Below are 23,335 nucleotides of genomic sequence, written 5' to 3' on the forward strand. Positions count from 1 at the left end.
CTATCTATCTATCCATCCATCCATCCCTCCATCCACCCACCCATCCATCTGTCATCTATCTAATCTCTCTATATCTATCTGTCTGTCTGTCTATCTATCATCTATCTATCTGTCTGTCTATCATCTATCTATCTATCTATCTATCTATCTATCTATCTATCTATCTATCTAATCTCTCTATATCTATCTCTCTATATCTATCTCTCTATCTATCAATCATCTATCTATCAGTCTATCATCTATCTATCTATCTATCATATCTATCTGTCTGTCTGTCTATCATCTATCTATCTATCTATCTATCTATCTATCTATCTATCTATCTATCTAATCTCTCTATATCTATCTCTCTATATCTATCTCTATCTATCAATCATCTATCTATCATCTATCTATCTATCTAATCTCTCTATATCTATCTGTCTATCTATCTAATCTATATCTGTCTGTCTGTCTATCATCTATCTATCTATCTATCTATCTATCTATCTATCTATCTATCTATCTATCTATCTATCTACCTGTCTGTCTGTCTGTCTGTCTGTCTCTCTGCCTGCCTGTCTATCTTCCCTTCCTTCCTTCCTTCCTTCCTTCCTTCCTTCCTTCCTTCCTTCCTTCCTTCCTTCCTTCCTTCCTTCCTTCCTTCCTTCCTTCCCTCCCTCCCTTTCCTTTCTTTTCCTTCCCTTCCTTTATATGCCACCTGACAGTCTTTGCAAAATGACTCTGGGCGGCCCTAAAAAATAAAGGAACAATTGCAAATCCAAAAGACAATTGAACCATTTGGCCTTGCCTTGGGATTGCCAGGGTAGGAATGGGCATTGACCCCCTACCCAAACTCACCGTAGCCTTCAGGCAGATCCGGCGATGGCGACTGATGACCGTGGGGCCTATTTTGGGGGGTCTGGACATGGCTTCTTACGTCAGGACCCCGCAATCGCTGGACCTGCAGGGTCTGATCCTGGCCAGGGGTATCCGTAAACCTGCAGTTCCCTCCTCCGCCGGCAGCTCCTGTGCTGTCCGTGTACGGGGCTGGCTCTTCCATGTAGCAGCTCAGGGGCCTCCCAGGTCCCGAGTCTTCATAAACCGTTCTGAGAGGAGGGGAAGCTCGTTCAGTGGACAGATTCCCCCACATTCCCCGAGGAAGCTTTGGAATGACCGGCTTTAAGGGGGAAGGGGCCCAGCCTTTCCAAGCAGACCTTCCCTCCCAGGAAGCCAAGAACCAAGGAAATTAGCTCGAAACACAAAACTCTGCTGATTCACAACCAGGGTGGATAAAAATTGATGATTTTAAAAAAAAATTAAAAAAGATTTTTTTCAAAATTTAAATCGGATTTTTTTTTTAAAAAATCACATTTATTTTAATAAAATGCTTCTGGAGTTTAAAAAAAAATCTGTCTAAAGATAGTTTTCTATTTAAGATACATGGATAATTTAGTTTATTCAGCATGAAGTGGAACTTAGTTATGTAGCGTGAGGCTGTATATATCTGCAAAACTGGGAATGAGTCAACAGCGGGTCAGAGGAGGAGCCGCCGTGGGACAGAGATGACAGCGGCTCTTTAAAAATTACGATTTAAATCGAGTTGATTTAAATCAAGCCTTTTTACTAGGGATTTAAATCCTGATTTAAATCAATCTAAATTAAATCCGCCCTGTTCACAACTGCAAAATTTGGGGGGGGCGAGGACATGGGTGCCAGAGGCTAAATTTGCATTTGTCTCTTAAATGACCACGCTTCCTTCAGTGACTCACTTAATGATGATAAAATGCCGAGGGAAAGCGATCTGACTTTTCAACCCTTGTTCTTTGCTGCAATTGTGTGTTTTTTTTTTAACCCAATAGCTAAATTTAGCTTTTATTCTTAAACTGAGAGAAGGGAACGTTTGTAGCTCAGGGTGGAACTAGTGCTGTCTGAGACTGGTGGTTTTCTTTCAGATGTTTCATGACCCGACTCGAGAACATCATCAGTGCACGAGGATGGATGATGTTACCTAATTTGGAACTTTTATTTATTACGATATTAGTGTGTGATGAGAACATGACAGGATCGAAGTAAACTTAAGACACATAGCCTACAAAATTATGAATAAAATGGGGGTACAGCAGTAGCCTCATAGCTATCCAGGCCATCACAGCGTGGCTTCATGCAGATCTTCTAGGGCAGTGTTTCCCAACCTTAGCAACTTGAAGATGTCTGGATTTTAACTCCCAGAATTCCCCAGCCAGCGAATGCTGGCTGGGAAATTCTGGGAGTTGAAGTCCAGACATCTTCAAGTTGCCAAGGTTGGGAAACACTGTTCTAGGGGACCAGAGTGGGACAATCTCGCGCAATATGTTTAATAGTTTGCATATCTGCGCCACAATCATCACAAGGGGAATAATTTTGCACCCCTAGCGATGCAGGGCAGAACCCTGAATTCTATTCCATTTCGACCAGATAAAGCGAGGCAGTTTGGAAATGACAAGGACTGCAAGAAGACACGGAAGTCTCACAGAGCACCGAGGACCCCACAAACCTGATCGGAAGGCCGGATACCTACCCTTCATTCTCCAAGAGCCCCCTGCAGTCTACCACAGACCCTCCTGTGCCTATCCTATCTCGTGTCTGCAAGCTGACTGGAATGAGAAAAAGAGAAACAAAAATGGAAAAAGTTTTCAGTACGCAAATAGAAGACAGCAACCAAAACACAAAAACATTTCTGGGAAAGCGGTTTAATTTGACATGGCAAGCATTTGTAGACTTTTTTTTTAATAGACTCTCAAGTATTTGGCCATGAGCCACATGCAGAGTTCCTTCCTATGAAGGCAGATCTGAGTACTTTTGCTGGGATAATTTAAGAGGCGGTACATTTTCGTATTCTAATAATTCATTCAATCTTTAATGACAAAAAGAGGAAAAAGAAGAATATAGTAAGTCTTCTTTTCCTAGGGCCTCCTTCAAATTTCAGGAATCAAGGCCACTAGCAATTAAAAACAATTAACAAAACAGCCACTGACCAATAATGTAGACTGCAGTCTGAAAAATACTTTGGCTAAAACACAAAGCCTTCCATATTAACATACAATTAAAAATTCTTTTCCCTCCATAAGTGCAAAAGGAGAGCAAATTTGTCACACTAGGGGGCAGTCTAAAAAGGAAGGCCTTTTTTCTTACCACCTCAGTCACACTAAAAGGTGTAATTCAATAAAGGCATTCTGCTTGTTAATCCGGAGTTGAACACCCCAGCTATATTTTAATTTATCACGTTCAAGATATTCCTTCTTACCAACTATCTGGCCTCGGACTGCATCAGTGTCTGTGGGATTTAGTTTGCATAGATCCAAACGCTGATCTGAAACGAACAAGGGGGAGGCAAAACATTCAGCCGAGAATCTATACAATCGGGAATCAGTGTTTAGAACAGGGACCCCCAAATATTGCCCAAGCCAACCCAGAAAACATTTGGCAGTAAAGACATGCTTACATCCCGTATCTTTTAGCCTGCTGATGGCGTTAGAAAGAAGTCGGACGCATCCCAGGAAGCCAGCTCCCTGTTTTTTGTGAATTTTCTTATGGTTCCAGACACTGATGGTGATAGAATCTGATTTCCCAACGTATCTAGAATAATCAGTCGGAGGAGGAGATTTAACTGAGGTTCATTGTCTGCTATGGTACAACTTCCCCATTTGTGAACCCATTTGAATCATGCTTTGGTTAAGACTACGCCTTCATCAAAAGGAGAGAAACATGCAGCTAATCACTAGATTACTGTAATTTGCACAGCATGTTAAATAGATAACACACAAACATTTGTTAATTGCAGACAACCTTATTACAAACTACAAAAGTGCAGAGCTCAAGTGGAAAGGCTGCTTTTTCTTAAAACTGGAGAGTCGTTTTTGCACAAGAGACACCTTCGGTTCCTAACAGCGGAGGAATTAGGCAAGGGTTTCTAGGAAAAATGATACAGGCTTCCATTTCTGGGATCCAGAAGTCAGATAAGGCACGATGTTTTTCAACTGAGGGGCTTTGCAAAAGTAACATGAAGACATAGTCACTTGGGCACACCTAAAATAAGTGCCTGAGAGTCTAGCTGATACCTCAATTCCCAAGCCCCAAAATTAAGCCTTGCAAATTACGACACAACAACATTCTCTAACAAAACATACTAATAATGATCCTCAGGGGAGTGGGCCCTGCCTCAAAATTACTTCGGATCAGCACTGCTGGTGTGAAGCATTTTTAGATGACCAGTTGTGTAAGAGCGGAGATGGAGAAGGAATTGTTATCTTATGGATTATTTGGGCTTTCTTAAGTCTACTCGGTAACCGACTTGTATTCCCTGAGTTATTTCTCTCTCGTTGTCAAGTTACCTGAGGCCCTGGCTCCTAGGTACAGAACAAGGTTGTGAACACTTCGTGTAAATAAAGATAAACGATCGTGTCTTGATTGTGGCATAGAAATGTAATCAGTAGATCAGATTAAAAAAAAAAAACCTTATGTAAGAAAAATAAATAAAACCGCTTGCGGAACAGTTCGACTTACAAATCATAATGCTGGTTCCACTTGGGATCTAAGGTGTTCTTCACGGTGTCGGTGGAATGACACTGGCCAGACCCGTCCACCACAATCTTTGCAAAGGGGTCAGGGAGCCCTGCAAAGGATGAAAGCAACCCCGTCACCACAAAGACCAAAGAAGCTAGCAGAGGACTACCGAACCACAATGGTTAACAACTGCTCTCTTCGTAGTTGTGAGAAGAAATGTTATAAACAGTTGCTGGGAGCACAGAGCATTTTTAGAGTTTCTTTTATTATGGAAAGGAGAGAGCATGGAGTGGACCTCTTTTAGGGGCGTCCTGGCTTAAGGTCTCTATTTCCATTTTTAACCCTAGAGGTGGGTTCCTATCAGTTTGCACCTATTTGGTAGAACCGGTTCTTCAAATCTACCGAACCGGTTAGAAGAGGTTCCACCAGTGGACCCGGAAAGCAGGCCACACCTACAGAAGAGGTTCCAAAAAAATTTGAAACCCACCACTGGCAAGGATCTTGTAACTTGACAGCTTTAAGACTTGCATGCTTCAATGCCAGAGTTTCTGAATAGCTACTTGGACCGACCTAAGTACTAATTCATAATTTCATATCCGGTCACATGGGCGGCAAGCCACTCCCAACTGGTCACATGGGTGGCAAGCCACTCCCACAAAAGAGGCCACACCCAGAGAGTAGGTTCCAACAATTTTTGAAACCCACCACTGTTTAACCCCCACCTCCCCAAAGACCCCAAACCTAGGGCAAGGTTGGGTCCAGTCAACTTTTGCTACACTGTGCATGCCTTGGGTGGCCCTTGATTGAAAAGCTGCATGCCCCTGGAAGAGAACATGGATTTCCCGTGAAGCTCCATCACTAACTAATTCCACAGTGTGCTATTTTTAAAGTCCCCCGAAGTTCCCAAAAATGCAACTAAGCCTTTTTTTTTTTTCCGGGTTTCTAAAGTACGATCTCCGGCGTGTGTCACACCAGGCCTATCCGGGAAAAGAACCTGCACTTCTCTCAATGTAACGGTGATTCCCCGGTTAATTCACTGTGACTTGATCCTGCCACCTCTCCCGAGAGGAGATATTTACCACAGCTTACAGCGGCTCACCCAATTTAGAAAGAAGAGAGTGAGCGTGAGCAAAAATGCATTTGCTGGCAGCCGCCGCCAGAGTTGAGACCTGCCTTTAAAGCAGCTCGCAGCAAAAAAAAAAGATCACGCTCACTGCTTCATGGTCTGGTGAGTAGAAGTTTCAGGCAGTTATGCTTCCGACTCTCGAAAAACTTTCCTTGAATACCCACAGCAGAAACACAGAAGATCAGTAGACCTACTAACATCAGTAGATGGGGAGGTATGAAAAAGTATATTTTCAGTTACTTACTGAAGAAATCTTTCTTTGCAAGATTCTTGGCGCAAAGCACTGCAAGGAAAAAAAGAAAAAGGTTAGCAGATTCCACTCATATTTCAGCATAAACAGCTCAAGCTGGGAAAAGATTTCTCTTACACACCCCAGGGCACAATGTATAAAAAGCTCAGAGACGCATACAACTGGATTAATAAATAGCAGCGTTACGTTTTGATTATTTTCCTGAATTGCACAGCACACATTTCCCCAAACCTGGGCCTTTTTTTTTTTTTTGCCTTCGAATTCATTTATATGGAGAAACCATGGAAAGTTTGTTTAACGTTGTGCTAGAAACTCTTTTCTAAAATTGGTCGTTTCTAGGATTTTGAGAATTCAGACAAGGTTTGGCTTGTGTGATCAAACTGAAACCTTGTTGAGGTTCAAGCATTTCCCAGCTAGCTTTGTGGTTTCTTACTAGAGTTTTTAAAAAGTTGTTCTTCCGGCAGAAGGACTGAACATTTAGTATTATCACAGAGGTACTATTCTTTTTTTTAAAAAATGGTTTTGGTCGCTAAAAGAAACCAACGATAACATTACAGACGGAAGCAGAAGCAGCAGCCTGAAAAATTCAACCAGTTGCCTTTAAACAAAAACATTGTGAAATGCTGAAATTATGAGATCGATTGAAAAGCATTCATGTGGAACAATTCTCTTATTTCTTTTATTCACAATTCTATTGCGAGTAATTTCAGAAGTAACCATGTCGCACACCTCTAACTTCAACTTCGGAACGGCCTCTCTATAAAAGTACTTTTCCTTATGGGCAATGAACATACCGACGGCCTTAAAACGCACACACCGTTTGCTGCTGCAGGTGCTCAAAATAAAGGTAGTCCTCAACTTACAACAGTGCACTTTGACAGTTCAAAGTTACAACAGCACTGAAAGTCACATGACCATTTTTCACCCTTACGACCGTTGCAGCATCCCCGGGGTCACGTGATCAAAATCCAGATGCTTGGCAACTGGTTTGTATTTATGACCATGCGCGACTTTCTGACGAGCAAAATCAACGGGAAATCCAGATTCACTTAACCGCCATGTTACTCACTTAAGAAAAAAATATGATTCGCTTAACAAATCTGGCAAGAGACATCTGTGACAACTGTGGCAAACTCAATGAATGTTTCACTTAGCAACGTACGTTTTTTGGGCACAACTGTGGCCCTACAGGTCAGTTACCTGGACTACAATACCCTTATTTTTGCTATGTACTTTTTAAATACTTTCTGGCTAGAATTTAATGACAAATATCTTTGACTTCCAGCATCCACTCCTGATAGGGGAGTTCAGAGGGCTGTTGCTTGTGCATGCATGAGCAAGCACATCAATCGAAACATAAAGAAGACTTTGAAAGCGAAGACCAAAGGTTTGTTTAATCAGAAAATCCATTCCCGTCCTGCTCTGTCAAATACACCCACTGGCTGCCAACATCTGGCCTTTAAACGTGAACCCTGAACACGAAGGTTCATTTATATAGCAAAGTCAATAAGAAGGGCCAAAACAAGCCACCTTCTCCCCATTACAGGAGTGTGACAATAGGGTTTTAAGCTTCATCTGAATCATCCAAAGTGCTTCCTCCATTTTTAATTTAAGGAAAGCATTCATTCCTTGACATCTGCAGTTACACGGAGAAAGAAAAAAGGCAGGTTGAACAATGAAAACTATGCCATGTGTTTGAAGGAGACTTTTAGACAAATGAATGTGTAGCTGAAAGGAATGGTGTCTCCTTCCTGCTGCACATTTGGTTTCCTTTAATTCCACCTTATTGATTGATTGATTGATTGATTGATTGATTGATTGCTTCTTCTTTACCTTTGCTATCAGGGTTCAGTTGGGAGGACAAAACGAAATCTGACAGGCTTAAGACTGTGGGCCGCATCCAACCCACTGAAATATAACAGAAAGTAAAAGTTCTGCATTTGGATAGCAAAAAAAGCCCCAAGAGATGGTGCTTGGCTTTGCGGGGGTGCATGAGAGAGAATATTAGCATATAATATAATATTATAATATAATATGAGAGAATATTAGCATATAATATAATATAAGCATATTAGGGACGCGGTGGCTCAGTGGCCAAGATGCTGAGCTTGTCGATCAGAATGGTCAGTAGTTCGGCGGTTCGAGTCCCTAGCATCGTGTAATGGAGCTCCCGTTACTTGTCCCAGCTTCTGCCAACCTAGCAGTTCGAAAGCATGTAAAAAACGCAAGTAGGAAAATAGGAACCACCTTTGGTGGGAAGGGAACAACGTTCCGTGCGCCTTCGGCGTTGAGTCATGCCAGCCACATGACCACGGAGACGTCTTCGGACAGTGCTGGCTCTTCAGCTTTGAAATGAAGATGAACACCGCCCCCTAGAGTCGGGAACGACTAGCACATGTGTGCAAGGGGAACCTTTACCTTTTATATGAGAGAAAGGTAGAGGTGTCTAAGCTAGCCGCAAACTGAACAACGTTGCCAGCAGTGGGATGCGATCCCAAAATAAGTGAAAGCCATCTAAAGCTGCTTTAACCGAGTAGCTCCGTTCTGTACTATTAGGTCATACGACTGGAGAGCGGTGTCCCGGGTCTGGATGAAACGTTTTAAGAAAAAGACAGAATGAGCGAGGCCACTCGCAGATGAATGGGTAGGATAGCAAAAGAGGTAGAATTGAAACGTTAGGAAAAACAGTTGGAAGAGCTGGCTATATTTAGCCTGGAGAAGAGAAGATTAAGGGCTGACAGAATAGCAGTGAGGAGATGATCCATTCACCTTCGCTGGAGGCATTTAGTAGAGGATCATTAGCTACTCCTTAGTGGTGCTGCCGTCACCAATATTCCTTTCCCGGGGAGAGGGGGGCCTCGATGAAATCCAAGGCCATTTTCAATTCTATGATTCTCCGGTAGCTGATCAGACTATAGAAAACTAAATCGTGAATTGGGAATTGATTATCCCAATATTCTCAATTACACACAATCAGGCCAGAACTTTAAATTGAAGGATCTACTGCCACCATACAGCTAGCCTTCGGCTTGCAAACCACAAGTGAGCCCGAAATTTTTGTTGCTAAGTGAGAAATCTTGTTATGTGAGTTCTGCCCCATTTTCTAAGTGAATCACTGCAGTGTTCAAATTAGCGACCCGGTTGTTAAGTGAATCTGGCTTCCCCATTGACTTTGCTTGTCGGAAGGCCACAAAAAGTGATTGCATGAACGCCGGACACTGTCATCATCATAAATATGAGTCAGTTGCCAAGCCTCTGAATTTTCAATCACATGACAACAGGGATGCTGTACTGGTCGTAAGGGTGAAAAATGGTTGTAAGTCTTTTTTAAAGTGCCCTTGTAATTTTGAATGGTCACTAAACAAAACTGTTGTACATCAAGGACTACCTATATCTAGTTTAGCCTCTCAAGTGGCCATAAAGAAGAGAGAAAAAAACAGTACTGTATCCTAGTTACCAGATCACATTAAAATAGTCCAGAGCTGGATTTTTTCATCGCTAAAGAATCTGCAATCTCGCTTTTTCTCCCCGCTCTCTTCATTCGGTTTTACAGAAATAACACATCTTTGGCAGAAACACCTAAACATAGGAACATTAATTTGACTACTTCATGAGATCTGATTGTGATTCAGTCAAAACAGAACTGTTATTTCTTTTATTCATGTCTTATCGACTGCAAGCCAAGAATGGACCAACAGATACTTCATTTCCTCAAGATAGAATTTGATTCCTTACAAAAGCAGCTGCCAACTGAATGCCCTCGGCATAACCCATACTTCAATTCCCAGAATTCCCAATCAACGTGGATTTTACCTATACACCTTGCAATTGTGAGAACTCCTGGGGAAGGGCTCCTTGACAATAATTGGGTGTGCAGTGGGGACAGGTTATAAAGCCACGGGCTCATTTTATGAAGCACAATCTGTTTGATTAATGGTTCCCATGTAATACTTGCTACTTACTGAACTCCTAAATTCCCACGGCAAAATCAGAATTTGCTCTACGCTCAGAGCAGCCCAAACCACTATGGGTTTTCACTACTGGGTGCATACACACTGTTCACAAGGTCTGCTTTTATCATAGTATAAACTGAATAAGAACCATTGCAGGTTAGAGAGCTAGAGATGAAAAGAAAAAGGAAAAAAAACCACAGTCAAGTAACACTTAACTCAGGTTGCAAAAATTCAATCTCATTCTTCCAGGGAAAGATTTTTTTTTTATCTCTGCAGTAATGGAAGAAAAGCAAAAAGAGAGCCTGCCATAAGCCAAGATCAACAGCTGAGCAGAAAGATGCAAAGTTAGGATGCAGACAAAACCCTGGAGGTGGCTCTGATTTGGTGGAAAGTTTGGAAATTCCAAACTTCCATTACCTCTGGTGTTGGTCAGCTCCCTGGCAGCCTGCCTGTGTAAGGAACAGGGATTGGACAAGAAGACCTCCAAAATCCCTTCCGACCCTATTATTTCATCTTTTTATGAACTCTGAAGTGCCACAAGGAATTAGAAAAAAAAGAATTTTGGAACGGCAACCAACATCAGCAAGTGGTGTGAACGATTTGTCAGCCACAACTGATCAAGATGGTCTTTGCTTCTAAGCAAATCACAAGTTTCATTCCATGCTTTAAACGTTGAAATAAACCATCCTCACAATTGAATTCTAAGGCTCAGCGAGACCTACAGGAACATCAGAAAGAAATAGCTCAACAGAAAATGCAGATATTTTCTTCTTGCAACAAAAGTAAACATGGACATCATTAGCAGAGCCAGAATGATCAAACCACGTTATCACCCCAAAAGCAGGACTAACTAAACAATCTCTTATGTATGCCCCAAAAATATCTTGTTATCAAAGACGTCCGGTTGGTGATAGAGGGATGGAAGAAGAAAAGAAGACTGAATAAAACAACGCATTCAAGATATTATTCCTCCCCTTCATTAATGCAGCCCATTAGACTCATAGATGACAATTTCTATTACAATTGATCAACACCCATCTTGGGGAGGGAGGTAGTTTTTTCAGGAGACTAAAAGGACCCATCTTTTTTCCTTCATTGCCAATGGTGGTTGATGTACATTGGATTGACATCAGGATTTATTACCAATTTCTGTCCAGCTCTGGCCTGAAACTTAAATGTTTTGTACCTCTGTAGCTATCCGAAATGCTAACATTTTCTGTAATAAACTTAAAAGGCAGTATTAATCCTCCTGAATAGTACCAAGGACTTTATCCTGTCGTACATGCTACAGACACCACTGTAATTCCTGAGTAGGATACGTGGGCTTGTAGGAACCTGTCTTAAGGCCACCTGAGAATTTGCTTCTATTTCCACAAAATACCAAGCTAAATCGTTCAAAAAAACAAACTACAGTAACATATAATCTGATAATTCAACAGCAGCATGCTACAATGTTCTAATGTCCACTGGAGAGATGACAATATATAACTTTTGTGCATTAAAATAGTATCAACTGTGTAGTACTGTATAAGATCTATTTATACGAAGTTTAAAGCAATTCAGCTAGCTGTTAAAGAATAGCAGATCCTCACTACTCATCCATTAAGAAGCTAGAATTCCTCAGGATTTATTCACACCTTCGTAGCCACTTAAATTCAGGTCTGATAGTCTAACAGCACTCACATCCAAAAATTTTAAAATAACTCATCACGCTTAGCATTATCCACACTAGACACAATTTCCATTTCAACAGAGTTGGGACCTAATTATATTTCAAGTGCTTTATTAAAGTAACAGATTAAAGACTCAATGGAAAGATAGTCAAAAGAGGAAAAAAGGAAGCCTTCACTAGCAGACATTTCAGGGTTGACTTTGATCATCTGTACATTCTATCGTCTGAAGACTTTACCACCTACCCAGCCCCCCCCCCCACCCAACAAAAATCCTTGCAGCATTTCTGCACTGCATTTCAAGAAATACTTATTTTTAGTTTTCCCTATGACATTCCCTGCTTAATTCCACTTAAAGCTATCTCAGTGAACCAAAGTTCCCATAATGGCTTTCAGATCTGCATAATATGCAATTCCCCAAACTCAAAAATCATCAGTGACCTATTTAGGAAGGAAACTCTTTTCTAGTAATTCTATACCCAACGGAAGGCTGTGTTCTTACAATTATTTATTTCCTGATTTCCAAACTGGCGACGTAATTTGAACAACTGTACATTAATGAAAAGTGTGATATAATATACCACCAATAAATACAATTAAAAATCTATAGATGACCACTGACCTCTCCTGCTTCAAAAAAACAACAACACCTAAGTGCATTTAATTGGAAGAATTTATGACAAACAGAAACAGCTTCATCCTACTTTAAATCCCCCAGAATGTTAAATCAGATTTAAGTTTTAGCTGAAATTTGATAAAAGGTTTATCTTGACTCTCTTCCATATGAAGTTATTAAGTATTTAGAATACAGAATAACAGAGTTGGAAGGGACCTTGGAGGTCTTCAATCCAATCCCTTGCTTAGGCAAGAAACTCTACACCACTTCAGACAAATAGTTATCCAACATCTTCTTAAAAACTTCTAATTGGAGCATTTACAACTTCTGGAGACAAGTTGCTCCAATGATTTAATTGTTCTGTCAGGAGATTTCTCCTCAGTTCTAAGTTGCTTCTTTCCTAGATTAATTTCCACACATTGCTTCTTGTCCTGCCTTCAGGTGCTTTGGAGAACAGCTTGACTCCCTCTTCTTTGGGGCAACCTCTGAGATATTGGAAGATTGCTCTCATGTTTCCCCTAGTTCTTCTTTTCATTAAACTAGACTTAACCAGTTCCTGCAACCATTTTTCATATGTTTTAGCCTCCAGTCCCCTAATTTATTTTGCCATAATACCCTCATTGTAGTATTCTTCTCTTGAAGCAGATACAGCCATTTCTGACGTGGGAGGCACTTGAAAATGAGGAAAATTAATTACCTGTAGTCCTCAACTTGAGGCCATTCGTTTAATGGCCATCCACAGTTATGACAACACTGGAAAAAAGTTATTTATGACTGGTCCTTGCACTTAAAACCATTGTATTATCCACACTTGTGTGATTTGGCTGTTGGGAACTGGAATGTATTTAGCAAGTTTTCAGTCTCCTGGGAATCACATGATTGTCATTTGTGACATTACAGGCAGTCCTTGACTTACAACAGTTCATTTAGGGACCGTTCAAAGTTACAATGGCACTTTAAAAAGTGACTTGCGGCTGTCTTTCACAGTTTCAACCTTTGCAGCCTCCCCGTGATCATGTGATCACAATTCATTTGCCCAGCCACTGACTTATATTTATGACGGTGGCCGTGTCCTGGGGCCATGTGATCCCCATTTGCGACCTTCTGACAAGCAAAGTACATGGAAAAGCCAGATTCACTTAACAACCGAGTTACTAAATAATCAACGGCACTGCTTCACTTAACAACTGCGGCAAGAAAGATCGTCATATGGGGCAAAACTCACTTAACAAATGTGTCACTCAACAACTGAAATTGTGGTTGTAAGTCGAGGACTATCTGTATGTTGGTTCCTTTCTCTCTTTTTTCCCCTACCTAAATCATTAACCAATCAACAAAAGCAGCAAGGGAATGCGGGTGCTGAATCCAAAAGTGAATTCAGGCTCGTAATGTTTCTTTCGGATTTCCACATAGAAGGGAAGACAAGTTGAAGCTGAACCTCTAGGGCTCTAAGTCAGGGGCCTCCAACCTTGGCAACTTTAAGCCTGGCGGACATCAACTCCCAGCAAAGCTGGCTGGGGAATTCTGGGAGTTGAAGTCCGCCAGGCTTCAAGTTGCCAAGATTGGAGGCCCCTGGTCTGTCACCTTTGTTGGTTATTCATTTTCTTCCACCGCCTGAGAGCAAGCCTCTCTGTCATTCAATAAGCCATGTCACCTGAAGGAAGTGCTGTAGAATTTTTTTTTAAAAGCAGCTTTAAAATGCTCGCTGCTTGCATAATTCAAATGTTGTCCACGTATGAGATGTATGTTCTTCCTCCCACTTGCAAGCATAACTCAGATTCCAAGTTTCATTTCAGTTGCCAAAAATGTTTTGCATACTTAATAGTTCATTGAAAGTTCTGGTTCAGGGCAGCGCTGTACAATCACCCATAAGGGACAGACAAAATGAAGAATCGGGATATATCAGCCGAGGTCAAAGATACAAACATTTGGGTCACGTTTGAAACCCAAGCACTTCCCCAAGCTTTAGTTTCATCAAGACATCTCCAATGTTGGTTAACATTTGAGAACGGAAACTCGCCGCTTAACAACCTGCTCTTGAACAAAACCTGAGTGGAAAGAATGTGTAAATCCAGACTGATCCTGCAGTCGGCCAAAACCAAATGATTTTTTTTTTAAACTAAGTACTGTAAGCTTAGGATCAGATCTTGAATAGAAGACAACCACAAAATGTCAGAACTTCAAGCCAGATATGCAAAGATACGCACACGCATATCCATCCAAAGGAACGCAACAACAAACTACTTTCGTACTGTTGCCAAGAAAAGCTCTTGCAATTTTGCTTTCTTTTTGAGGCAACAGAGTGTGATTATATTGTGGCCCTCAGAAAGCATCCAAATCTCTGCAAATTATCTAGTCAAATGGATAACTGACATTGGACAGTCTCCCCTCCTTTCAAAAGAAAGCCATTCCAGAGTTAAAAATGATGAAATGTTTCTTATTTTTATAAGACTGTTCAATTTATTCATATAAAATCAATCCACTTATTCATATAAACATTTATACCTTCCCATTCTACATGCGCCTTTACAGGAGTACTGAAGAGAGGACATCAACCCTCTCCATACATTTGAATCCCAATCATGGGGCTTTTTTTTCCTGTTTTCAATCAGCAAAAACTCATTTCCAGATAAATCAGTTGATAAGAAAACTAATTTCCACATGTACCGAAACATCTACTCTAGGCAAAATACTGATTGTTGGTTCCACATTTTGGCAGATCACTTTCTATTCACCCAATTCTCTTGGTAAGTAAAGATATTTGCACCTTCGTCTGTTCATGCTGACAAAGCAGTGGAGCCAGAAGGCTGGAATACAGGAAAACTGTTTGTAGGGCACATTCAGAAGAGAGAGTGGAGGATATTGCTACATTTGAATGAACCTGTTCTAGCATAATTTATACCCACTTGTGATACAAACATTCGGGGAAATGTGGCCTTTAGCATCTTCTATTGTGACTGAACAGCCTTGTGAATCATTATGTTAAACTGTCTTTAAAATAATAAAAAAAAGCAAATCATTATGTTAAACTATCTTTAAAACAAAAAAAAGCAATTCCTGGCAGTTGATTTATGTGGATTCAAACATAATAGGTACAGTTCCTTTAAACACTTGGAAATCAATGGGTGAAACAAGACCCTCAGGGTATCAAAATAATGTGTGGCCCGTGACTGTCCTGGTGTTTCCATACCTATTGTCATAACTTGGAAAATGGAATTATTCTGAGAGTTTATAAGTAACTCTCATGTTTGTGTGTGTGTGTGTGTGTGAGAGAGAAAGAGATAGATAGACAGAAACAGAGACACAGTTCTTAACCAATTCTGTGTTTTAACTTAATTTGGTACTTTTTATCTATGCCTCTAAACATTTGCATCCTTAACAAAACTGCACAGAATGTAAGGTAGCCATAACAATGCATGCCATTATGAAGGAGGGTCTTTTTCTAACTAAAGCTGTATCAGCCTATGTAATGCACTTTTGTTCCTCAAATATGACAGCATTACTCTAAATCTGAATCTATACTCTGTTTGCATGGAGTAGATCTGCACTAACAAAGACGGAGCTAACAAAAGAAATTGCAATGTAAACTTACTGTCTAACCACTGATGAAGAAAGCAGATTGTATTCAGAACATCCAAAATGACAAAATAGCCAAGGCCTAGTGTGATAAATTTACTTGTTCTGAATTATCCCAGTAATATTTATCCTTTTTTTCTTTTCTTTTTCTTTTTGCTTACAACCAAATTGCATGTTCAGCGCACGTAAACATTTTAATAGTGATATAAGTCTACAGTACTGTGGAAACCAGCTTTGTCACTATACGCAAACGATGTGATGGTCCTAGTTGCAACTGATATATTTCTATTCCATGGGTCAAGATGAACTATAGAACTTAAGTTTATATTGCACAGCTAAAGATGGTATAAAGATGGTGTGGCATTCTAACACAACATCATGTAATAAAGCAGCCTTATCTGGTTTTAATTGTGTGGATTATGGAGTGTTTGTGAAAAGTCCATGCAGACTCATAAACAAACACCTAGACAGACATCCTGGAACAGCAGGGAAATTGTAGACAGTGGCATCCTAGAGGAATGAAAAGCAAAACGTTTTTCAAAGTTCACCGTTAATAAGATAATTAGCAATAATGCCCATCTACAAATCAGTTGGGCATAGAAATCCTTGCACCGACGGGCTAATTAAGACACAAAGAGATTGGGGGGGGGGATTCCTGAAATATAACATAGCCCATTATTCTAAACCACCTTTCGCCAACCTGGTGCCTTCCAGACGAGTCAAACCTCAAGCTTTCCTAATCGCCATGGAAGAGCCAGGTGACTGGAGACAAGTGAAATACACTAGAGCAGTGTTTCTCAACCTTGGCGACTTTAAGTCCTGTGGACTTCAACTCCCAGAATCCCACAGCCAGCTGGGGAATTCTGGGAGTTGAAGTCCACAGGACTTAAAGTCGCCAAGGTTGAGAAACACTGCACTAGAGGGTAATCTAGAAAAACTGCCTGAATTAAAACGGCCGGAAGAAACTGATTTAACGTCTGAAGTTAAGTCCATCGCTCATTTGAATATTGCACTTTAGGAAGGAGTAACCTGTCCTTCTGACAGCTGTCATGATTCCGTTGCCCCAATTTTGCAAAGTACAGGCAAGTCTTCAACTTATGACCACAATTCAGCCCAAAATGTAGGTTGCCAAGTGAGAAATTAGTTAAGTGGGTTTTGCCTCATTTTATGACTTTTCTTGCCACATTTGTTAAGCGAATTGCTGCAGTTGCTGAATTAGTAAACACTGCTGTTAAAGTGAATCTGGTTTTCTCACGGACTTCGTTTGTCAGAAGGTCGCAAAAAGGGGGATCGCATGACCCTGGGGAATGGCAATTGTTAAGAAATATGAACCAGTTGCCAAACCTCCAAATGTCAATCACATGACCATGGGATGCTGCAATGGTCCTAAGCATGAAAAAAACCGCACTTTTTTTCAGTACCACTGTAGTTTTAAATGGTCACTAAGCAAAGTGTTGTAAGTTGAGGACTACCTACAGTCAAAAGTGGTCCGGATCATTCTTCCATCCTTCAATATGAGTTCATCTAAGAATTCATCTCAGAATTTATTTTAGTATGAAATGTCCCAGTAGGGAGACTAGCTATCTTTTCCACCTCTCACTTCAGCGCATCTTCTTTGCCGGGAATAGTTTACAAATATGTGTCGATTCAGTGAAAAACAAACCGTCCTGACATTTTAATTAGAATTCTCCCTAAGAAATATTTTCGACCATAGGTTAGCACATTTCAGTCTCCCTCTTCGGATTTTTGAAATCTTCTGAGGGACAGGGGTGTAACGTTCTTTTTTTCATTTTTCACCGAGGAATTCAACAGATCACGGACAGATTCGGTTTCCTTCCTAGCATTTGGGTATTAGAAAAGAAGAATACTGTTGGCTGCAATTCTGGGAGACTGAAGGCAGGGTAAAAGATTTAGCAACACCAAACAAACATCTCGAGCTAAGCAACCAAGTGGCCTTCCAGATGTGCTGGATTTGCATCTCTCAATATTCCCGGCCAACATGATCCAAGGCCAAATGTCAGGAAATACGAGAAGTGAAATTCAATTCATTTGGACAGCACCCATTTGTGGAAGGTTACACAGAGAAAAGAACTTGCAGTAAGGGGTTTTTTCCTTCCCTTCCTTGTAATGTTTGAAGCTTCTTTTCAAGATGCTCCAATTTATAAAGAACATTCTGAGTTATCCATTAAAACTGTCTTGACATATTGCAGACATTTTTTTTTTACTGTATATCTGGGAATTTCTTTCCTATCTCCCAAATGATGATGGCTGTGTGGTGTTTTTTTTTTTAATGAAATGAATTAGTTGGAATAATGAGTGGTTTTAATAAAGATACTGTACTGTTTGTGGCTGTGCCTTTTGGAGGTGATGAATATATTAAATAAAAAGAAAGCATAATACAAACAATATTTTGTATTGTATCATTGTTCCCCTATTTATTTGTTTTCACCTTCTATAACAGGCGCTCAAAGTGGCACACGTCACATTCACTTCTCCAATTTTCCCTGAAAACAAAAATCTTGTTGGTTCAGCCTTAATCTGGCCCTAAGAGCTTTTATGGCTGATGATGGAATAGAATTAGAAGCGAGGAGCCCCCAATTCAACACCTTAATTTCTACACTGACTCTCGCTCCTAGGCGTGTAAGCTTTGAGAAAAGCTCTTCCAAAAGGATGTAAGCAGCACTCCAGCAGTTTAGAAGAGTGTTATAAATTTACTTTTCCCTGAACGAGGAGGGAGCAAAATTTAACCTACATTCTATAATTGTTCTTAGCATATTCGACAGCAAATCATTAAGGGGTGATGTGTCGCTTTACACATCCCTTTATATTTTTAGTGACAGGAGATCTTCAAATTAATCTTTGGTTGTTAGGTAGCTAATAGTTAATCGTTATGGTAGTTATTTGTAGAAGTTATTTCTAGAGCTTGACATAAGTGAGGAGAGAGGCACGCCTGATCCAGAGAGAATTTTGTGCAGCTGCAACGGAGGTGAATCTACTTGGAGCCCTGTACCACCACACCCTTTTTCTCTGCGAGTTCAATTTCTTGAAGAATGGATCGTTTTACTCGCAAAGAGAGGCAGAAAGATGACTAAGAGATGCTTCAATGGCATTTATCTTCATTTAGTAAACTCAGCAGATAGGATTCCAAAAGACACATTAAATATGTACGATAGGATTTGGGCTCTTTCCATGAACCTTTTGGAAATGGGAAACCTCACTTTTAAAAGCAGAGTGCTTTCATGGACAGAAAAGAGGGCTGTAATTTGAGGAACAAGGCCCAAGAAATAGGTATCCACGTGAAATTAGTTCCATAGTTCCTTGGAATTCAAGCAGTGTCTTCCAGAAACAAGAGATTTCTTTGAGCTATAAATTGGATGGCCCAAAGGGATTTTATCTCTGCTGTACGCAAGCTTGCCTTTGACACAAGCCAGTGCAAGTTGTGGCCTCTCACATGATTAAATGTTGCTGAATGAAAACTAACCCCAAACTATGTACTGCATTAGAATTCAGCAGGCTCTCACCCAGAAAAATCTCATTTAGCCATCAACCTAGGGGCTATTATCTCTCTCTTTTATCACTCTTCCATGTGTCAACTTTCATTCTCTTGCCAGACTTGGAATTCAAAAGCCAAATTAGGTATTTAGAACGTTGGGTTATTATTTTCATGTCCCCCCCCCTTTTTTTTGGCATACCTTTGGAAGTTACTCTCTCGCTGTGAAATGTTTTTTATTATTCGAGAAATTAAACAGAAACTTTGTATCGGATCAATAGGGCAATGTACAATCTAAATAACTGAGAGATATTTATTTTGAAGTGTTCCATGCTCTGACGTAGCCTGTTCCCACAGTTCTCTAAATTAGAAGAAAAACATTTCCTCCACCCAAAAGGGCAACTATTTAATCATTGCCATATTAGTAGTAAAAACCTAACCGCGGTTCCAGCCTATCAGTTGAAAGGGTACTGAAAAGAGTGAAGAAGTACAATCTACGTCAGTGTTTCTCAACCTTGGCGACTTTAAGTCCTGTGGACTTCAACTCCCAGAATCCCCCAGCCAGCAGAGCTGGCTGGGGAATTCTGGGAGTTGAAGTCCACAGGACTTAAAGTCGCCAAGGTCGAGAAAACACTGATCTATGTAGCGCAGTCAGTTAGCCACCTACATTTTCAACTTGGAAGTTATCTTCTGGAGACAGATCACCCTGGAGAAAGTCTATCCATGGGGTCAATTAAAACCCAACACGGACTTGATGACACGTAATCGCGTGTTAAATGATTTACTGGAGCAAAGAAGCCAGAGTAAAGCTCATCTATTCCGCAGAATTGGTTTCCAGCTGTAACAAAATAAAATGATAGTAGAAGCAAAAGGATATTATGCAGGCCACGTTTTTATAAAGAGAGACCTTTTCGTCACGATTTCTGAAAATGACCAGGGGGGAAAAAAAACAATTGGGCCACTTATAATTTCAGTGTCAAAGATCACTAGTTAACTATGCTGCATCAGTCAACACGGATATTCGTGTCCGACTTGAGGGCACGGTGCTCATCTGCTTCTTGGCCAAGGGACTCAAGAGTTGTCCGAAGACAATTTCCACGGTCATGGGTGTAAACTTGACTATTCGGAAAAGGCGCACGGAACAGTTACCTTTGCACCAAAGTGCTAATTATAAATCTACTTGCGTTTGCATTTTTTCCAAGGTGGGAAGGGAGCTGGGGCAAGGAACGGGGAGCTCACCCTGTGTCACGAAGCTCGGGTCTCAAACCAGTTCTCTGACTACCACAGTTTCTTTAGCCACTGAGCCATCGTGCTCCCCGCTCAGATGTCAGCATGCTGGGTGTAATCTCTTCAATCTTCTTTTTAACATACAGCTCCAATGAGTTTAATTTCAAAATCTGACCTATTATAGTTTGAAGCTTCCATTATAATCAAATTTATGGGAGGCTGGAGAAGAACTGTCTTTGCGTTAATAAACAGGGTGATTTCTTATACTTCACATTTTCAAACCATGTTTCCCTTGCTATTACAGGACAGTGCATCACCATACTTCTGCAGCTAATTAAACTCACCATCCAAGAGGAGCTTTTAAAAATAATTTCACCCGTTCAACCATCTCAGATCAATGGTTTGTTTTGTTCACCAAACTGTATTTAGCTGTGCTCTTCTGCTAATGCAATAAATATTACTGCTGTATTGAATTTCCTTTTCCTTGTTATATTCTCAAATCTACATCAAGGGCATGAAAGGTTTTTTTTTTTTAAAAAAAAGAGAGAGCAAAACAGGGAATTAAATCCACAGAAATACTTGGGGAAAAGGAGGAATCAACTTAAATTTGTCCAGTGCTAGTAACTGAAATATAAAATGGCATTTGGACACGTTATACCCACACAACAAATTTCCACATTAGTCACCTGACCAATACAATACTCAATGGATGCAGTCTTTCAAATCACTTTAACCACATCTGGAGACTTGCAAATGAAATTACAAGTAACATTCAAACCATTCAAAAACAAACCAGTTTGGCTTCGAACAATCAAATAATCTGACTGTTAACATAAAAGGTGGCATTTGCTATTGAAGGGCAAACTTTTTGTACTTTATGGTAGCAAATTATTACAGTTATACCTACGATATTACACAGTAGCATCCAAAATGTCATGTAATAGTGCATACAATATGAAAATGTGAAGATGCTTGCAAAAAAATATGGAGCAGAGAGCTTTAACCGAAGCCAGGTGTTAGAAAGTTGATACGTTCAAAATTAAACGAGTATCTATCGTTGCAAGCTAGCAACCTAATGCTAAATAAGCTTGTCAAGATTATTTCAAAAGGATTACACACCAAGTCCCAGCTTACCTCTATAGCCATACTTATATAATAAAAAATAATTTTCATGGAGTGCTAGCAAGTTAAAAATGCCACTAACTTAATTATTACCCAAGATTTATAATTTTCAACTCAAGCTTTAGACATAAAAAGTACATTTTAGGATGGCCAGCTTTTGCTAATTGGTCTGAGACAGTATGGCAGCTTTCTACAAACAAAGTTAGATAATCTGTAAAATCCTTAACTCCCTTGTTATTCTCAACTCTCAGGTATCACTTGTTATAATGTGAATTTGGTCAAGCCCCCCTTTTTTGACACTACATCTTAATTATATGTACAATGTCTGGTGCATGATTTCTCTCTCTCTCCCTCTCTCTCACACACATGAATACTGACAAGTTTAGATTTTATTTGGTTTGTATGCCGCCCTATTCCCGAGAGCCTCAGGGCGGCTTTATTATAAGTATGTTAGTCAGTAATGAAAATTGTTTTCTGACAAATATTACAAAAAAAAAAAAAAGAAATCTAGCTTTATATTTTACTTTATAAGCTGTTTCTATCATGACCAAGTTCCAATCAGCCCAAGACTACTTAACTTAGGCCAAGCTGACAGGGCTAATGCACATTGAGATGCAAAACTATCAAAGATACTAGACCCATTATGAATTGGATTGGATAGTTAACATTTGTTTTCTATCATTCAGAACAATTCTGTATCTAAAATATTTGCAGGTAAAATCACTTAATATGAGCATTAATAATTTATTTAAAATGTATCTTCTTGAATCAGTTTTTTTTTAATGAATTCCTTGCTTTGGTGATTGTGGGCTGCCCAGTCATTGGGAGTCAGGCAGCATGCAAATTTGATTTAAAAAATAGAGCCAGTTTAGTGTAATAATTAAGGCATCGGACTAGAAACCAGGACCTCTTGAGTTTTAGTTCCACCTAAGGCATGAAGCCAGTCACATGAGTGGGTGTCTTTGGGCAGTCATTCTCTCTCAACCCTAAGAAGCAGACAATGGCAAACCACCTCCCAAAAAACCTTGCCTGGAAAACTGTCAGGACTCTTCCAGGCAGCCTCCATGACTAGAAGGAGGTCAAACATGACTAGAATTCACCACTCACACAGAGAGAGACTAAACAATATCATGGTTAGGTTGAGAAATCTCCAGTTTAGAAGCTTCAGTCATGAATTTGCTGTTTAGCATTAGAGAAATTGCTACTTTTAATAGTATCTTCTTCATTTACAAGAAAGCAACAGTTAGCAACAGAATTGCTATTAAATAGGGATGTTGAAAATAATTACAGGAAATGCATAAAAGTACTATTATGATGCTAAGTAGGGACAGACCTAAATTAAAGAAATATTTATGGCATATATTTACAGCAATTATATAAGTTTATAAGAAAAGTAGAAAGCATCAACCTGGCATGACAATATAATCACTGCTGTATAGTTTTAAATGTTTCATTCCTTTTTGCATCTGAAATGCCTTTTAACTTCTGAAAAAAGTCGTTGAATTAATTAAATTAATGAAGATCAGGAAGACAGAATATCAACGGTAGTTCAATAATCAAGACTTCCATTTAAAAAATGCAAGTTAATTTGTAGTTCAATGAAAGCAATGCAGAAAAAATGCAATTAATCATTGCCAGGTGCTGAAAATCTGGCCCATCATTTACCCTGGTAAATGGAAGTATTATTTTTTTTGAGAGAAGTGAAAACACTCTCAAGCAGAATCCACACAAAACATAAAAAGAAAGTTGATTTCTGCAATTCATGTGGCTTCCCGAAAGAA

The 23,335-nt window shown here is 39.9% G+C and overlaps 1 protein-coding gene across 2 annotated transcripts in view; it reads right to left on the reverse strand.

Moving 5' to 3' along the window:
- The window catches only part of SMURF1 (SMAD specific E3 ubiquitin protein ligase 1), a 47,835-nt gene that overhangs the window by 21,608 nt on the left and 2,892 nt on the right, over positions 1-23,335 (reverse strand). For both annotated transcript variants that reach the window (XM_087729103.1, XM_087729102.1), the window contains exons 2-7: positions 5,895-5,933; positions 4,525-4,633; positions 3,464-3,597; positions 3,266-3,331; positions 2,540-2,615; positions 841-1,088 (exon numbers count right to left, since the gene is read on the reverse strand). In XM_087729103.1, the coding sequence (XP_087585229.1) occupies positions 841-1,088; positions 2,540-2,615; positions 3,266-3,331; positions 3,464-3,597; positions 4,525-4,633; positions 5,895-5,933 (672 nt within the window). The remainder of the gene's footprint in view (positions 1-840; positions 1,089-2,539; positions 2,616-3,265; positions 3,332-3,463; positions 3,598-4,524; positions 4,634-5,894; positions 5,934-23,335) is intronic.

This window comes from Thamnophis sirtalis, unplaced genomic scaffold (assembly GCF_051295495.1).
Source record: "Thamnophis sirtalis isolate CommonGarterSnake01/CBP01778 unplaced genomic scaffold, rThaSir2_p1.2 scaffold_14, whole genome shotgun sequence".
Classification (NCBI taxonomy): Eukaryota; Metazoa; Chordata; class Lepidosauria; order Squamata; family Natricidae; genus Thamnophis; species Thamnophis sirtalis.